At 36.1% G+C, this 16524-nt stretch overlaps 5 protein-coding genes across 6 annotated transcripts; 4 read left to right on the plus strand and 1 right to left on the minus strand.

Moving 5' to 3' along the window:
- The first annotated feature begins 43 nt into the window (after positions 1-43).
- Positions 44-1492, plus strand: LOC105311967 (lipoma HMGIC fusion partner-like). Its single transcript, XM_011404230.2, has 2 exons — positions 44-467; positions 975-1492. Exons 1-2 carry the CDS (start codon positions 89-91, stop codon positions 1226-1228), a joined length of 633 nt encoding a protein of 210 aa, XP_011402532.1. The 5' UTR covers positions 44-88; the 3' UTR covers positions 1229-1492.
- LOC109580647 (serine/threonine-protein kinase pakG-like) lies at positions 1286-3768 on the minus strand. 2 transcript variants are annotated; one of them, XM_019994054.1, is made up of 5 exons: positions 3677-3768; positions 3158-3631; positions 2702-2959; positions 2551-2596; positions 1286-2491 (listed from the first exon to the last, which is right to left on the minus strand). In XM_019994054.1, exons 1-5 carry the CDS (start codon positions 3738-3740, stop codon positions 1483-1485), a joined length of 1851 nt encoding a protein of 616 aa, XP_019849613.1. In that variant the 5' UTR covers positions 3741-3768; the 3' UTR covers positions 1286-1482. The 2 variants fall into 2 exon arrangements, with proteins under 2 accessions (XP_019849613.1, XP_019849611.1); XM_019994052.1 differs by having other exon boundaries at positions 2702-3631.
- Positions 3769-3854: 86 nt separating this feature from the next.
- LOC109580648 (tRNA(Ile)-lysidine synthase-like) lies at positions 3855-9061 on the plus strand. The gene is made up of 7 exons (XM_019994055.1): positions 3855-3951; positions 4656-4752; positions 5033-5091; positions 5751-5912; positions 6230-6354; positions 6767-6950; positions 8271-9061. The coding sequence occupies exons 1-7, from the start codon at positions 3885-3887 to the stop codon at positions 8963-8965; spliced, it is 1389 nt and encodes a 462-aa protein (XP_019849614.1). The 5' UTR covers positions 3855-3884; the 3' UTR covers positions 8966-9061.
- A 591-nt stretch (positions 9062-9652) lies between these two features.
- Positions 9653-10682, plus strand: LOC109580626 (espin-like). The gene is made up of 3 exons (XM_019994028.1): positions 9653-10013; positions 10107-10586; positions 10666-10682. The coding sequence occupies exons 1-3, from the start codon at positions 9653-9655 to the stop codon at positions 10680-10682; spliced, it is 858 nt and encodes a 285-aa protein (XP_019849587.1).
- An 889-nt stretch (positions 10683-11571) lies between these two features.
- Positions 11572-13783, plus strand: LOC109580649 (uncharacterized). Its single transcript, XM_019994056.1, has 5 exons — positions 11572-12241; positions 12468-12519; positions 12907-12987; positions 13043-13111; positions 13202-13783. Exons 1-5 carry the CDS (start codon positions 11600-11602, stop codon positions 13501-13503), a joined length of 1146 nt encoding a protein of 381 aa, XP_019849615.1. The 5' UTR covers positions 11572-11599; the 3' UTR covers positions 13504-13783.
- Positions 13784-16524: the final 2741 nt, after the last annotated feature.

Genomic DNA, 16524 nt, shown 5'->3' on the forward strand with positions numbered 1-16524 from the left:
AATTTCCATAATTTCATTAGATCTATTAATTAACTAGCCACGCCTATGCTATTTGAGCCACGCCTCCAGCATCTGAATATCCGACACAATGGCATCTTGTTGCTCCAGTTATACACCTTTGGCATACATTTGGACTGTCCTTTCCGTCATAGCTGCACTCCTGTGTCCTTTTGGCCTCTACTTCTCGAACTGGCTGGAAAGAGTCTCGCCGGACGGTAACTCAATAACCTCACTGTCCAGCTTTAGAAGATGTCCCAACGATACCTCACAGATATCAGTTGCGTGCGAGGAGTACCTCAGCTTTGGGGAAATATACTCGGCGGCGTGGCAGGCAGTAACACTCTTATTTGGATTAGGTGCTTGTCTATTGATACTGGTTGCATTGACCAGCTTATTTGGATTGTGTATAAGACACTTATTCAATAAATGTGTGGGAATAATAACGATAACATCACAGACCATTGGAGGTAAGTAAATTCACGGTTGTTATTTTTGAAGGGGATTGTTTACTGATGTCGTAATCTAATACAGATAATTGTAATTTTAGTATTTTTCAATTGAGATTGATGGTTTTAGGATGATAATCAATCACTTTATGATTGGAGATATTGTATGATTGCATGGAAGACTTTTAATTACTATGACACTTTTATGAATGTGCCTTTATGTCTGAGCTATGTTAACAAGGATGCCACACCTAATTTGGCATTGGCTGTCAAATCAAATCTCCATGTGTGTGTGTGTTCTGTAGCTGCCTTTCTCTTCCTTTTCCAATTATCATGGCTCCTCCTCTAATTCTTTTCCTATCAATAGCTTTGGCTATCTGCCATCTCTCTTCCTCTCTCTTCCTGAATCTTTAGTAATGCATGTTATCGAGAGTGGATAATTACTGATGTTATTATAGAAACTATGCCCGTTGTATTTTACATTATTCTGTGTTAACAACATAAATCCCTTTCTTGCTTCACTTTTAGTTCTGCTATACATTGCTGGAATACTTGTCTTTCCTGTTGGGTGGAATAGCCCGCGTGTGACATCACTCTGTGGTCTGAATTCAGGTTTATATAAACTAGGAGATTGTAGAATCGGTTGGGCTTTTATTGTTATCATTATTGGTACTGCTGTGGCTTTAGTGGCGGCTATACTGTCATGGACACCACTGATAAAGAGAGAAAAGGATAGAAGCAGACGTAGCAACAATGACTTGACAGTCCCTTATACTGTATGAAAGGAGGACATTGTGTGATACATGTATGTATTGATTGATTTGTTTCGTCTTTCTGTGTTTGATTTATACTCTTTGTATGACCCCAAATCTTTTTAAGTGCTCTTCAAACTATGATTATTAACATGAGATTTTACCATTTTTATCCTTAATCTTATTATTATTATTATTATAAAAATAATTAATGACATTTCTAACTGACACCAACTAATATTAGCGACAATAGTAATATTTCTGTAATTATTTATTGTGCTGCTTTAATAATTATTTGTCTCAATGGGAGTGGTTTGATGTGGAGAGGGCGTGTCATACTGAGGGTCGTCAAACAGGTTAGGCGAGACCGAGTGAGTGATTGAGTGGGATCTCCCACCATGCGACTTACTACTCCGACTGCTTCCTCTTTTTATTCCAGTAGGCATAGAACCCCAAGGATCATCATATGCACTCTCTTGTGGAGCTGCAGAATTATCAGGAGCAGTACTGGTCTCATTACCTGCACTAGTAGATGCAGTAGTAGTAGTAGTTGAAGCTTGACTTGATTCTTGCATGTTGATTAGCTCGTGATACTGGTGTGGCATGGCATCAGCTGGTATGCTGTAATAACTCTCTTTTTCTCCTCCATTATTAATATTATCAAGGAGGGAGAGCGGTTGCATGTAGCTGTCAGGCCTCTGTTGTGAGGGTGATATGACCTCGTGTGGGTCATCATACAGTGCTGACTCAACTGGTGGGGGAGGGAGAGGAGGAGGAGATGAGATATTTGGTGAAGTTAGGTGTGGCTCCTCGTATGCTGCTGGTGGCGAATGAAGTATGGGGGAGAGCTGGTTCGGATCATCATACAAATTGAGAGATGGGGGAAGCTCAAGTGGCTCCTCTGCAGGTGGGGGTGGTCGTGATCCAATGGTACTACTAGTACCAGTAGGGGATATTGCTACTTGATCATACATGCCATCAGACCCACTTGGCAATGTGTTATGGGGAGATACATATTCCTCGTCACTGTGAGATTTCTTCTTGCTTAAATCCGGTTTAGCATATTTTGGGAGAGAGTTAGTTTTAGGTTGATCAGGGGGTACTATCCTCGGTGGGAAAACATCAAATGCATTAGAATCATCAGATGATTGTACTTTAGCAATATCATAGACGGGATTACTGAAAGATAGCCCACGCTGTTGAATCTGAGAGGGTGGGGGCGGATGATGTGAAGAATTAATGTTGTTGTTTGTGTTTTGCTGAGGCAATTGGCTTGATGGTTTTTCATCATCACTAATAACAAGGTAGACATAGAAGGTAAATGTTATTCTATGGTGATTCATGTGCATTACCTGTTTCTCCTGCCTCCTACACCAGAGGAATCCTCTCCAGCTTGCCCTAATAATTAAGAGAAGGATGTAGTAACTAATACAGAAGCCATTCATTGTAGCCACGCCAATACTACGCTGCTCAGCTTAAGTGGACACGCCAATGTAAACTAACCTTTGGGTGTGTAGCTCCTTCTCCTTGACTGATGCTTTGTCAAGTAACAAAGGACAAAGATGGCTATAACTATGACTAATGCAATCACTGCAAGCAGTCCACACACACCAGCCAATGCATAGAGTATGAATACGTTATTTTCTGTGTCTCCAGTTGTGGTGGGAGATGGCTCAAGGGACTGTGTGGGTGTAAATGAGAGGCTGCTGCTACTAGTAGTAGCTGATAATGAGAGTGAAGGTGATGGGGAAAGGGAAGGAACTAAAGATGAAGGAGAGGTAGACAAAGCAGAGTAAATAAAGGATGATGACATAGAGGGAGTAATACTGATACTACTAGACCAACTAGCAGTATCAATATTACTGATACTACTAGACCAACTAGCAGTATCAATATTACTGATACTACTAGACCTAGCAGCATCAGTAATACTGACTGAGTCTTGTATTGATGCCTCACTTGATGGCGTTGGAGATAGAACGGTTGATGAGGAAGATGTAGAAATTATGGCACACTGATCATATCGATTTTCAAAATGCACAAGTGAGGGCCTAGTAGGACAGTTCGGTAACGAAGAATTATATTCACTGGAGTTTCGTACGTGAGTCACTGTACTAAGACGTAATGACAAATTGCTATACTTAGCATCAGTGATTTCACACCAGTAGTAACCAAGTGTATCATCATTAATTGTAAATGTGAGTGAAGGTTGGTAGTGGTTAATGCTCTGAAAACTGTATGGATCTGAAGTGTTACTCTCATTAATAGCAGTTCCATTAATACCAGCCTGGTCTTCATGTTGAGTACGAAACCAAGTCAGAGTAGCGTCAGCATCAGAGACTGTGCAATACAGAAATATAATTGTACTTGCTTTTGTTGGGCGACAAGTTAGCTCAGGCAATGGCTGACTTGTAAAGTTTAGCTTACATTCCTCTAAAAGACAAATTGTAAATTAAAAATAGACAAAATACGTTTTACCTTGACATAACACTGCCTGTGTCAGGCACAAAACCAGAAAGACACAAACACAAGCTCTCTCCATCCTTTTCAGCTTCCTCCGTTTTGAAAGTGTGACCACAGTATCACCACACAATATATACACGTGGGTACACCAGCCACGCCTACCAAAATTTACAAATCAGCCACACCTCCACTACAGGCAGTGCTAGTGTCCACGTGCTCAAACATGGTCACCATTTCTTTGTTCAAGTCTGTTCTCTCTCGTCTCTCCATTCCCCCGTCCTCTAGAGTTTGTAAGTATATTAGTTTCCTATTTTTTCATTTATTTTTTGATATTTTATAAATCTGTTTTGTTTTTATTGTTCCCGTTTCATTCTTTCAACTTAATGCCTTTTTCATTTTGGGTACCGTATAGCCAAGTTTTTAAAGGTTTTATTACTTTGCAACTCCCTTTTAGATTTGAGGGGACATGGCAAGACTAGGGCTTTATTGTTTTATGATTAAATTTTTGACTAAAATTTTGTACACAACTAGCTGCATGTATAGACCACCCAGAGTGAGAATTGCTTGCGTGGGAAGACTATTAGGGTTGTAAGGCGTGGTTTACAATGAAATAAATTCCGGCCACCGTTTTGGTTGGCAACTTTCAATGGAGAGCAAACAGGACGACATAAAAATAAACCTGTATTAAGAATTCTGGAGTGAATTTGACCAAATCTTTCACAGGATAAGCTTAAAGGTAGCTATTCTTTCTTATAACAAGCACTTTTTAGCTATTGATAGAGCTACAGCAGGTTTAGTGAGGCATTTTCTTCGTGCCTCCATTGACTTCCTTAACAAACTTGCCAACCAAAATGGCAGCTAATTATGGTGCGTGGGCAGATACCGTATATAAAATTAATGAAATTCATAGCTTTTGCAATTCTCACTCTGGGTGGTCTATATACATCGAATTTTTCACCACTCCTTTCTCTCCCCCCCCCTCTCTCTCTGTTAGGTGTTGGTGTGTCTGGTGGCAGTGACAGCATTGCTCTCACGTATTTAGCAAAACAAGTGTTTGGTGATGGAGTCCTAGCAGTCACTGTTGATCATAAGTAATCAGTTATCTGGTCACACGTTTATACCCCTACACATACATGTACATCCTTATACTGTGGAGCGCCTTTTTTTAGGGCTGTCAATTTCATGAATTTTGCGATTTTTTAAGACTCAGGAAAATTACTTCCATGAAAGTCAAATTAATATACTACAAGATGGCAGACAGCAAAAATTCACAACAATTAAATCCACAAAATAAAATCTGCCAAATCTATAGCCCTTGAAAAAAGGCACCCTAGGTAATAGGGTTTTATATTTTTCCTGTTTTTTTATTAGTTTAAGAGAAGGAAGTGACAAAGAAGCAATCAGAGCAAAAGAGATTGTTGAAAGCCTAGGTATGGTTTTATATTTATAATGAAAATTGAATGTGTTATATGAGACAAGTACTACATGTACATGAGTAAACTGTACCTAACAATTAGACCACATTGAGGCTCCAATATGTATGTTTTGTTATTGCTGAAGGCAAAGTTCATTTAAATTGTATTTTTGTGTAGCTCAGACCTCATGCTTGTCCTTTTAATGTTTACATTCACTTAGTTATTATCATCATTACACTAATAAGAACAGAGAAAAAGGCAAGGGAGGGGGAGTTAAGCTAAACAAACAAAATGTGGAAACTACGGAAAAATTATTAAAAAAGAAAAACAATCTATGTGTATGTATTGTATATTACACGTTTTCTTTATTATAGGTACTATTATTATTCTCATCATTGTGTATTGTATAGCTGGAAACTTTTGAGTTCACAGATCCTTATTTTCACAGATTTATTTATAGCATTCTGTCAATCTTGTGCCATAATAGCTTGATTTTTGCGGATTTTAATTTTACAAATCTTAACAAAGTTAAGTTCTTTGAAAGTTTCCAGCTATACATGTACAGTATGTACGAGTGCATGATGGTCATATACTCTTGGTATTTTTATGTTACGTGTATGTGTATTACATGTACATGGTAATGTGTCAAAAAAGTAAATTCTTTTTGTTCCTAGGGGTGGAGCACAAGCTCGTTACATGGGACTGGTCTGAAAGTGTACCGGAAGGTAGAATTCAAAGGGTTTGCAGAGATAGGCGATTATTGAATCTTTTTGAAATATGTAACGATAACAATATTGACATCTTGATGACCGGACACCACTGGAATGACCAGATAGGTAAAGAAAAGTTCTTTCACACACCCAGTAATTGGTACATGGATCAGGACTGGTGTCAGCCTGAATCAGTCCTGATATGAGACATAGACATGAGGCAATCAGCCTGACACAATCATGGACTCAGCCATGGTACAGGTATGATAAGCATTTATACTGGATCAGGCCAGACCGACTTTCTGATTCAGTAACAATAAATCGTCAGGGCTGTACCAGTACTGATACCAGACTTGATTCAGTAATTTTGTGTAACAGTCCTGAATCAGGGATGAAAATTACCGGGTGTGTATATTTCTGTACTTTTCTCTTTTTTTTTCTAGAGACTTTCTTGTATCGTATGGCGAGGTTGAGCAGAATTGGAGGTTTGGCTGGTTTGTCTCATGTAACAAGATTTGTTAACATGCCTGGCATTAAAGTGATCAAGCCTCTTCTTGATTTTAAAAAAGTAATTGTATTGTGTGTTTAAACTTTTAGTATTTCTTGAAATAATTTTTGAAACTCAGTAAATATAGTTTTAAGATTTTGTAATCCTCCCCAACAGCATTCATTGACTTACATGTAATAGCGTATAATGCTTTATTTTGGCGGTGCTTTATTTTGGCGATTTTGCTGTAAAATTGTAATCGGTGGTTTTTAATTTGGCGATTTTTGTCTACACATGCATTACTGAGCATGCGCATTAATGATTGGTGGTTTTAATATTGGCGATTCTGCTTGCAAATCGCCAATCGCCAGAATAAAACTCCGCCAAATTAAAGCGTTATACGGTAGTCATGACATTTCAAAATGTTGACAATTGTATATACATCTATTATGAACTATTGTGCCATGAAAATTAAGGGTATTTTTTATGATAGGATTCATTGGTAGAATTGTGTAAAGAGAAGAAGTTAGACTGGGTGGAAGATCCTACAAATTCCTCTCCTATATTTTGGCGTAATACAATCAGACTCTTTCTCAATGACAACCCTCAACTCTACCAAGGGCTCACCGAATTAATAAAAACTTGTGGCAATGCTAAAACCAAAATGCTACAGGAAGGTAATTTGTTGTATGATCCATTTGGACAAATTTTTTAGTAGTTATGGAGGAGAGAGTACCTTAAAGAGACAATTATTAGCATGTACTTATTATAGATTTTCATGATACTGACATTTGGCTGGTTTTGATCATTTAATATTAATAACTATCACTAATTTATCAGAAATAAAAGTTAGCGTGGACTTAAAAGTTAGCAATTTTTTAAATTGCGAAAATTCGCTAAGTTAAATACCTGCAAATAATTGTCTCCTTAAGCAATATGTGCCATTTTTGTGAATTTGTGGCTGTGCATGTAATGATACTGTATAAAGTGGTAATTATAATTATTTTAAAATTTTGTGTAATTGTAATTAAAATTGAATTGCATACCCTTGTGTCATATGTAAAATCTTTATCACAATGATTGGGTTCGAAAGTTGTCTATTTTTCTTTTCTTTTGCCAAAAAAATGATTTTTCTACCTTGATACAAGTACCTGGCATATTCATGTCTTAGGTTTCATAGTTTTGACCAAAGAGTTTTTCACATTTGTAGCAACTTTAAAAACTTGTAAAAAATCCAATTGTGATTTGGAATCAGCTCAAACTTTCTACACAATATTAGAACATGTATATGTATCAGAAAATATAAAAACGAAGAATTCTCAACTTGACATTTTTGGCAAAATTTGGCCAACACCCCTGTACTATAGTACAGGGACTTTGACCTGATTTTGGAGCAACTTTAAAAATTTGTAAAAAAAAATCCAATTGTGATTGGAATCAGCTCAAACTTTCTACACAACATAAGAACATGTATATGTATCAGAAAATATTATAAAAACGAAGAATTCTCAACTTGACATTTTTGGCGAAATTTGGCGAACACCCCTGTACTATAGTACAGGGACTTTGACCTGATTTTGAAGCAACTTTAAAAATTCATATAAAATCCAAATTTGCTTGGAATCAGCTCAAACTTTCTACACAATATAAGAACATGTATATGTATTAGAAAAATTTATAAAACTGAAGAATTCTCTCCTTTTAATTTTTGGTAAAATTTGGCCGATGACCATGTACCATGTAATAGTATAGGGACTTTGGCCGAATTTTTGACCATGCAACTTTTAAAATTTGTAAAAAAATCTAATTGTGATCAGACTCAGCTCAAACTTTCTTTTCAACATACATGTAGAAAAAATTATTAATAGACAATTTTCTTCTTCATTTTCTACCAAAGACCACATGCTATAGTTTAGGATAATAACTACTCCATTCTCTTGCTAAATTAATAGGATATGAAAGGTATTATCTGATACCCCCTCTTTCTCTCTTTATAGTTCGTCAAGCAGTTAACAAAGGTGTAAAGGTTGACGAAAATTATGGTTATGTAAAAGTTCACTACGATACTTTTGTTAATCTTCCTTATTCGATAGCATTGAACCTCCTATATGTAATTCTACAGTTTGTAAGAGGAGAACATCTTCACCTGTCTACTAAGAAATTTGATAGAGTCTACAGAGAGTTCAAAGATGATGTCCTTTCTAAGAACATCAGTTTAGGATTCTGCAACATCTTTCAAGAGAAGTCCACCACAAGGCGTTTGCCATATTTTTGCGTTGCTCGCTCAAGGGAAAGGAGCACTTTTGATACTCAGCCAATAAAACTAGGAGAAACGGTTCACTGGGATAATCGGTTTCTCCTTAGTTTGTCGAAACTACCCCCTGACACTCCTGGAGCTGGTTCCCCAAAAGAAGGAGAGGAGTTTTTCATTATACCATGGCGAGAAAGATTCAATGCGGAGTTAACTAAAGGCGTGAGAAAAAACCGTGCTTTTGTGTTACCACCACCGATTGCACGACAAGGACTACCTGTTGTAGTGGACAAGAAGGATAGAATCGTGCTCATACCTCATTTTAAAGTTAACGATAGATCTTATGGAGTTACGTGTACCTATCAATTTAAGCCAAGTATTGATCTGTATGACTGGGTGGATTGGACACCACTAATGATTGATAATGCAGATGATAAATAGCATATTTTCTCTGTTAACTCCGTACATAATAACATTATTATAGTTACGGTTTGTAACTTTGTATATATTTAAGGACAAAACATAGCTTGTGAATTTGGAATGCGGACTATGATCAAATAGGAGAGATGTAATGTGTATGTCATCCAACTATTTATAATGAACAGACAGAGAAAACTGTAATAATTTGTAGTAAATTGAAGGACATTAAATTTTTCACATAATCAGGCAAAGCCCACTAAGATGAGAGTAAGTTTGTCTGTGTCATCTAATGATTATTACAGCTTAATCTTCATTGAATACGGTTGTGTCACAATGAAATAAAATTATTATTATTATAAATGATGCCTGTGGGCGGAGCCCCTTAATGTGGTAAGACCATGGTAAGACACATTAGCTAAACCTAGATAAAGTCCTCTGGTTGATTATCAAGGTAATAAAAATTAGTTGAATTCTTTGGACACGGATTTGCGACGCACATTCTCCATTCATATTATAGTATTATACTGGGGGGGGGGGGCTAAAATTCCTGAGCTGGTGTCTAATAAGCTAATCAGTATCTATGGTCTAATCTAATGTGCGGGCCGGGCCCTGACGACTGACGTTTTTCTCCCCATAGCTAGCTCAGCGCGCTCTCTGTCAGTGTTCTTACCCTTTGGATATTGAACGATAGTCTGGGTTAACTTAATGATGGAAGGACGGCTACGTAGAGAACAAGTTAGGGATGCATTCAAAAGAAGAGATCATGAAGAAGCCGTTCGGTTACTACGCTTACAGGATCCTGACGTACTTCACCGGTATGAAGCTGACCTGCTTTATTATTCTATATGCAATGGCTGGTTAGATGTTACAAGAAATCTCATCACTAATTATCACTTTGATCCACTTAGTAAGTATAATGGTAGATCCTATCTTTTTATAGCTGCTAGAGGTAATCACGTTGATATAATTAACTATCTTATTAAAGTTTGTCAAGTTCCTGGTTCTTACTATGATCTATCTGATGTGCTTCATTATGTAGCAGAAGAAGGCTCACTTGATGTCTTGAAGTGTATGGTCATGAATATTAATGGTCATATAATGGATGAACAATATTGTAATACTTATGGTCGGACTGTTCTTCATTATGCCGTTAAGCACATAGATGTTGTTAAATACCTCATTGAAGAGTGCAACTGTAATATAATGACTCGTCATCAATCTGGAAATACTGTTCTACATGATGCAGCTAGTAAAGGATCACTTGATGTCTTGAAGTACCTCATTAATACTCATCACTGTAATCTAATGATTACTAACAATAGTGGTCAGACTATTCTTCATCGTGCCGTTAAACACATAGATGTCGTAAAGTATCTCGTCATTGAGTGCAACTGTAATGTAATGGCCACTGATACAGATAAATGGACACCTCTTCATTATGCTGTTGGTTGGGGTACAGCTGAAGTTGTTGAATACTTATTATCAACTGGTAATTGTGATCCTTTGGCTAAAGACAAAAAGGGGACAACACCATTGCAACTAGCTAATAAATATAATGATACTATCTTAGCTATCTTCAAAAAGTTTGGTAACATTAAAATATCTCATCCAATTGACTCTTATGTTAATGTTCTCCTTGTGGGTAATCCTGGAGCTGGTAAAAGCACTCTTAGTCATGTCATCAATGACACAGCTAGTTTTACTCTTCTTGGTTCTTTTAGAAATGTCAAAGGAGTAGTGCCCTGTACTGCTGGCATCATTCCTTATAAACTACAACACAGGACAATGGGTAACATCATTCTTCACGATTTTGCTGGTCATTCAGAATACTACTCTAGTCACAGTGCTGTTATTGAGAATCTGTTACAAGGTTCTGGTGGTGTGTTCCTGATAGTAGTCAATATATTGGAGAAGGAAGCAGTCAAACAGCTTTATCAGTGGCTAACTGTTGTAAGAAATGAAGCACAGAAAGCTCTTAATCAATGCCGTATTATTGTAATAGTCAGTCATGTGGATGAGATAAGCAATCCTATTAAAAGGAAAAGGAGAAAAGAAGAACTACAGGAAGTTATTTTAAGGGAAAAATGTGATTGTGTTTTTTTAGATTGTCGTAAGCTTGGTGGGAGTGGTGTGGATTCCTTACTTAACAATTTGTCTAGTGCCTGTGAGTCCATTCGTAGTACAAGTGGAAGGAATTTGAGTCTTTATTGTCATGAAATGTACCGAATACTGGAGGAAAGGAAGGAAAATATACTGACCCTTTTTGATGTAGTGTCTGCTGCTAAGGACAATGATTATGTTATACCAGATAATAGAGAGGATGTCTTGGATGTTCTTGGTTCTTTGCACTCAACTGGCTTGATCAGTGTTCATAAAATTGAAGACAAGGTATGGGTTGTTGTGAATAAGGGTATACTACTAACTGAGGTGGATGGGATTCTTTTTGCTCCAAAGACATTCAAAGAACATGTTGACATTGCTAGCAATACTGGTATTGTTAGTGTGTCTGGTTTGACTAGACTCTTCCCTGAATATGATCCTGACATGTTGATCTGTTTCCTGAAGAACATGGAACTCTGTCAAGAATTGGATCCATCTTTCCTAAGAATGACAAACCTCCATCAGTTAGCAGAGGAAGAGGAGGAGGAGGGAGGGATGGAAAGAAAAGGAGAAAGGTTGTTGTTCTTCCCATGTCTTTTGTCTAGCGATAGATCTAAGACAATGACTAGTCAAGTGTACCAGTTTGGTTGGTGTCTACAGTGTACTAGAGAACATCATTTCTTTCCTCCTCGATACTTTCACGTCCTCTCATTACGTCTTGCTTTTAAGTTTTCGTTATCAAAAGGGAACAAGGAATTAGCTGAAAAATTGAATCGTAAATGCAAATTTTGGAGCAATGGTCTTCAATGGTTTGATGGTTATGGTGTGAAAGTATTAGTAGAGATTATTGATGAGAGCCAGTGTGTACTAGTAATGATGTCCTGTGAGAAAGGTTACAGTGACAACATGGTGTCTCTAAGAAGGAATGTGATAGGAGAGGTAATGAGTGTTTATAAAGAATCCTGCCCTGGTTTAAAAGTTAAAGCATTATCAATTGACCCCGAAGAACTAGCCTATCCTGTAAATACACCAAGAGAAAGGACGGTTTATGAAGTTTTGGATTTACTATCAGCAATTAAGGAAGGAAGACCATTTCTTGTGAGTGATAAAGGACATAAAGAAGTGAAGGAGATCCTACCTGATGAATCATTATCAGATATTAGTAACCTGTCACTATTAGGAGGACGTGATATAAAGGTAAGATTTAATACACACATATCTTAAAGGAAATTATTTTATAAATTACATTACACAGTCTGTGTTGTGGGTTGTCTTTGTATGGCTCTATTTACTAGTAATAACATACAAGCGTTGTGACACTTATCAGTTATTACCCTTGCCACACCTAGGCATGCATGAAGCAAGGGTGCAACACTCACTTTGTCAGTATGTTTACATTATTAATAATCTATTGCTTAATTAGGAAGTGATTGAAATACCTGAAGAATTCAACATAGTCTCTGCAAATAAGCTAGGTATGTTGTATGTAGGAGTAATACATGTATGTATTTATCATAATTGTGGAGTAATGAGACTATAGGATAGTGACTGCTTTAAAAATTTGTTTACTCATTGCCATTACATTTTCAGTGCATGCAGTATTATATAGTTAGTTCCAGTGCCAAATTAAGTTAGAGTTAGCATGCAGTGCAGGTACTGAAAATAATGTATCGTTACTTAACATTGAGTTTAATTTTGTGTTTTATAACTTGAGTTTGTCTAATTGATGGAATGTAATTTTATCATCAAAATTCTGCTTAGACTGGAATGAGTTGTAACTTCAGCACTATAGTCTAACTTCAGCATAGTCTAACTTCAGCAATACACAACCTTTATGTTTATACATACTATACTTTATGTAGAGCCAACAATTCAAAAGGTCAAATCAGATACAAATTACATCCCCACACAGATCAGTGAGTCTGACAATGATCAACAAAAAGGTACTTGTGTGTAGCAAGATATTCTATAATTATCATTAATTTTAATAATGCATAGATATTGATACACATACTTGTACGATCAATGATAAAGTACAAGAAACACACATTGCCAATAGACTGCTTGGTAAGACTAAGAGAGTTTGTGTTATTTATTATTATTATTATTATTATTATTATTATTATTATCATCATCATCATCATCATATAAATGCAGATATTAGAGATCTTGCTGTAGTCCTTCAAGAATTGACATCAAATCAACAGTTTGATTATACTGATTGGCATCAGTTGGGTCTCTACTTAGGATTATATGAGCGTACACTAAAAGCAATCGAAGAAGATAATAGAGGGAAATCAAAGAAATGTCTTATGGAGTGTATATCTTCCTGGCTAAAAGGAGAGGATGGAGTAAGAGAAACAAGAGGAGGTGGATCAAACTGGATATCATTAGTAGCAGCACTAGATGCAATGGGAGAGAGGGAGGTTGCTAATGACATTAGAAAAAAGTACTTGTAATGAACTGTTACTAAAACAGATCTACTTTGAGTGCATAGTCAATATAATTCATCAATTTATTCAGTTATTGCAATGTAATTTTAGCAAGAGTGATTAAATTGGCGACAAAAATGGACTAGAGTTTTAGTTCAGTTTGCTGTGCATTTATGGAGTGAAAGAGTATAAGAGAAAAGGATAGTAAAAGATAATAACAAATGTTTTAATAAATTTATTTCAGAGCCAATGGGCTATTAATAATCACAATCTCATTTTTAACTAATAAAGTCATTCTCAGTGAAAAGTTAAATTACTTAACAATCGTGAGTGTCATGTGCTATAGCTTATTTGAGAATAATGTTCCCAACATAATATACAGTACATTCTCATACTATGCAATTTTATCATGCTGTATGTTACCATTAGCATTGCTTGACAATGCTCTATTGTATTGTCACGACCATAGGTAGATTAATTTTACTATACTGTACATGTACTGTATGCAAACAATACTCTCAACCTCATGGAAATTAGAAAAATCTAATTTTGATTGGAATGAGCTCAAACTTTCTATACAACACAAGTACATGTATACATATCAGAAATAATAATAAAAGTAGAGAATTTTTTCTGTTCATTTTTGGTGAAATTTGATGTACAACCACGTAATATAGTATGCAAGAACTTTGTGTATTTGTAATTAAAATTGAATTGCATGCCCTTGTGTCATCATGTAAAATTCTCATCACAATCATTGGGTTTGAAAGTTGTCTATTTTTTTTCTTTTTCCAACGAATGAGTTTTCTACCTAGTATTTGTATGTCTTAGGCTTTATAGTTTTGCTCAAAGATTTTTTCACATTTGTAGCAACTTTAAAAATTTCGTAAAAAATCCAATTGTGAATGGAATCAGCTCAAACTTTCTACACAGTGTAAGAACATGTATATATGTCAAGAAAATCGATAAAACTGAAGAAATCTCTCCTTTTCATTTTTGGTGAAATTTGGCCGATGACCATGTATCATGTAATAGTACAGGGACTTTGGATCAATCTTTGACCAAATTTGAAAATTTGTAAAAAAATCTAATCGTGATCAGACCAAGTTTAAAATTTTCTATGTAACATAAGTACCTGTAGTACATAGAAGAAATTATTAATAGACTATTTACTTCTTTTTCTTTTTTGACCAAAGACCACATGCTACAGTGTACATAGGGGCATGCTAAATTAATTGGATATGAAAGAAAAATATCTTATACTGTAGGGTTCCTTTTTTTGAGGGCTGTAAATTTTGCGGATTTTGAGATTTTTTGAAGATTTGTGAAAATTACTTTTGCAAAAGTCAAATTATTACAGTACAAGATGGCAGATGGCATAAATTTGCGAAAATTAAATCCGCGAAATAGACCTTTAGGCAAATTTGCAAAATTTACAGCCCTCGGAAAAAGGCCCCCTATGGTACCTCTATCTCTCTCTCTTTATAGTTCGTCAAGCAGTTAACAAAGGTGTAAAGGTTGACGAAAATTATGGTTATGGAAAAGTTCACTACGATACTTTTGTTAATCTTCTTTATTCGATAGCATTGAACCTCCTATATGTAATTCTACAGTTTGTAAGAAGGGAGCATCTTCACCTGTCTACTAAGAAATTTGATAGAGTCTGCAAAGAGTTCAAAGATGATGTCGTTTCTAAGAACATCAGTTTAGGATTCTGCAGCATCTTTTAACAGAAGTCCACCACAAGGCATTTGTCATATTTTTGCGTTGCCCGTTTCAAGGAAAGGAGGACTTTTGACACTCAGCCAATAAAACTAGGAGAAACGGTTCATTGGGATAATCGGTTTCTCCTCAGTTTGTTGAAACTACCCCCTGACACTCCTGGAGCTGGTTCCTTAAAAGAAGGAGAGGAGTTTTTCATTACACCATGACGAGAAAGATTCAATGCGGAGGTAACTAAAGGTGTGAGAAAAAAAATGTTGATTTTAAGTTACCGCCACCAATTGCTTGACAAGGACTACCTGTTGTAGTGGACAAGAAGGATAGAATCGTGCTCATACCTCATTTTAAAGTTAACAATAGATCTTATGGAGTTACGTGTAACTATCAATTCAAGCCAAGTATTGATCTGTATGACTGGGTGGATTGGACACCAATGATGATTGATAATGCAGATGATAAATAGTGTGTTTCCTGTACAAGTCATAATATTGATTTTGCATAATTGTGAACATATTTAAAATTTTCATTGCTGACAGGATCCATCAATCAGCCCGAGGCCTGCTGACTTTCAATATAATATACATGTACTATTATGCTATATAGAGCATGTATACTATACTGTACGTGTATGTCATGCAAACAATACTATCAACCTCATGCATGCTGTATGGTCATGAGCATTATTAGACAATGCTCTATTGTGAGCAGTCATGAGGGCATACATTCATTTATTATACTGTACATGTATGTTATGCAAACAATACTATCAATCTCATGCATGCTGTATGGTCATGAGCATTATTAGACAATGCTCTATTGTGAGCAATGGATCTATTTCGTCAAAAAATTAATGGAAATGCTATCTATAGTTTTTGCACACAAGACTTATGCTAAACTTTTAATCATTGGTTTATGAAGAGAGACATTTCGATTGAGTGCAACAGTAGGTTTATGCAAGAGCATCATGTCATTTATGAATGAGTAACCATCTAATTGAAATTCCCAGACCATTGAAAGTGTAATTTAGAATATTCTGATGCATTGAACACTGAACACTGCAGCCTGTACTTATTCAATTTAATTAGTTCATACCTAGGTAAACATCATTTTACTCTACATACACATTATTGTGGGTTATACATCTATTATGCATCACAGGAAGGAAGTGCTCACTCCGTCTATGCAAATGTTTCACTGAGTCAATATGTCCTGTCCAGCTTGTCATAGGCATCAAGAATGACCCAGTTTCGTGGTCTTAAACATGAGCATATCACTGAACAGACACTTTAGCTTGTGGTCCAGAAGTTTAAAGTGAGTTGTGATGAT

Source organism: Amphimedon queenslandica, unplaced genomic scaffold, assembly GCF_000090795.2.
Source record: "Amphimedon queenslandica unplaced genomic scaffold, v1.1 AMPQUscaffold_13483, whole genome shotgun sequence".
Taxonomy (NCBI): domain Eukaryota; kingdom Metazoa; phylum Porifera; class Demospongiae; order Haplosclerida; family Niphatidae; genus Amphimedon; species Amphimedon queenslandica.

Excerpts from the sequence above, each read along its gene's own strand:
- LOC105311967 (XM_011404230.2), top strand. The coding sequence starts at position 89 with ATGGCATCTTGTTGCTCCAGTTATACACCTTTGGCATACATTTGGACT. Across the intron at positions 468-974 it reads AACATCACAGACCATTGGAG|TTCTGCTATACATTGCTGGA; the intron begins GTAAGTAAATTC and ends CTTCACTTTTAG.
- LOC109580647 (XM_019994052.1), bottom strand. The coding sequence starts at position 3,740 with ATGGAGAGAGCTTGTGTTTGTGTCTTTCTGGTTTTGTGCCTGACACAG. Across the intron at positions 3,632-3,676 it reads ACAGGCAGTGTTATGTCAAG|AGGAATGTAAGCTAAACTTT; the intron begins GTAAAACGTATT and ends TTTGTCTTTTAG. Across the intron at positions 2,597-2,701 it reads AAGGAGCTACACACCCAAAG|GGCAAGCTGGAGAGGATTCC; the intron begins GTTAGTTTACAT and ends CTTAATTATTAG.
- LOC109580648 (XM_019994055.1), top strand. The coding sequence starts at position 3,885 with ATGGTCACCATTTCTTTGTTCAAGTCTGTTCTCTCTCGTCTCTCCATT. Across the intron at positions 4,753-5,032 it reads GCAGTCACTGTTGATCATAA|TTTAAGAGAAGGAAGTGACA; the intron begins GTAATCAGTTAT and ends TTTTTTTATTAG. Across the intron at positions 5,913-6,229 it reads CCACTGGAATGACCAGATAG|AGACTTTCTTGTATCGTATG; the intron begins GTAAAGAAAAGT and ends TTTTTTTTCTAG.
- LOC109580626 (XM_019994028.1), top strand. The coding sequence starts at position 9,653 with ATGGAAGGACGGCTACGTAGAGAACAAGTTAGGGATGCATTCAAAAGA. Across the intron at positions 10,014-10,106 it reads CTCACTTGATGTCTTGAAGT|ATGTTGTTAAATACCTCATT; the intron begins GTATGGTCATGA and ends TTAAGCACATAG.
- LOC109580649 (XM_019994056.1), top strand. The coding sequence starts at position 11,600 with ATGGAAAGAAAAGGAGAAAGGTTGTTGTTCTTCCCATGTCTTTTGTCT. Across the intron at positions 12,520-12,906 it reads AGTCTCTGCAAATAAGCTAG|AGCCAACAATTCAAAAGGTC; the intron begins GTATGTTGTATG and ends TACTTTATGTAG. Across the intron at positions 12,988-13,042 it reads TGACAATGATCAACAAAAAG|ATATTGATACACATACTTGT; the intron begins GTACTTGTGTGT and ends AATAATGCATAG.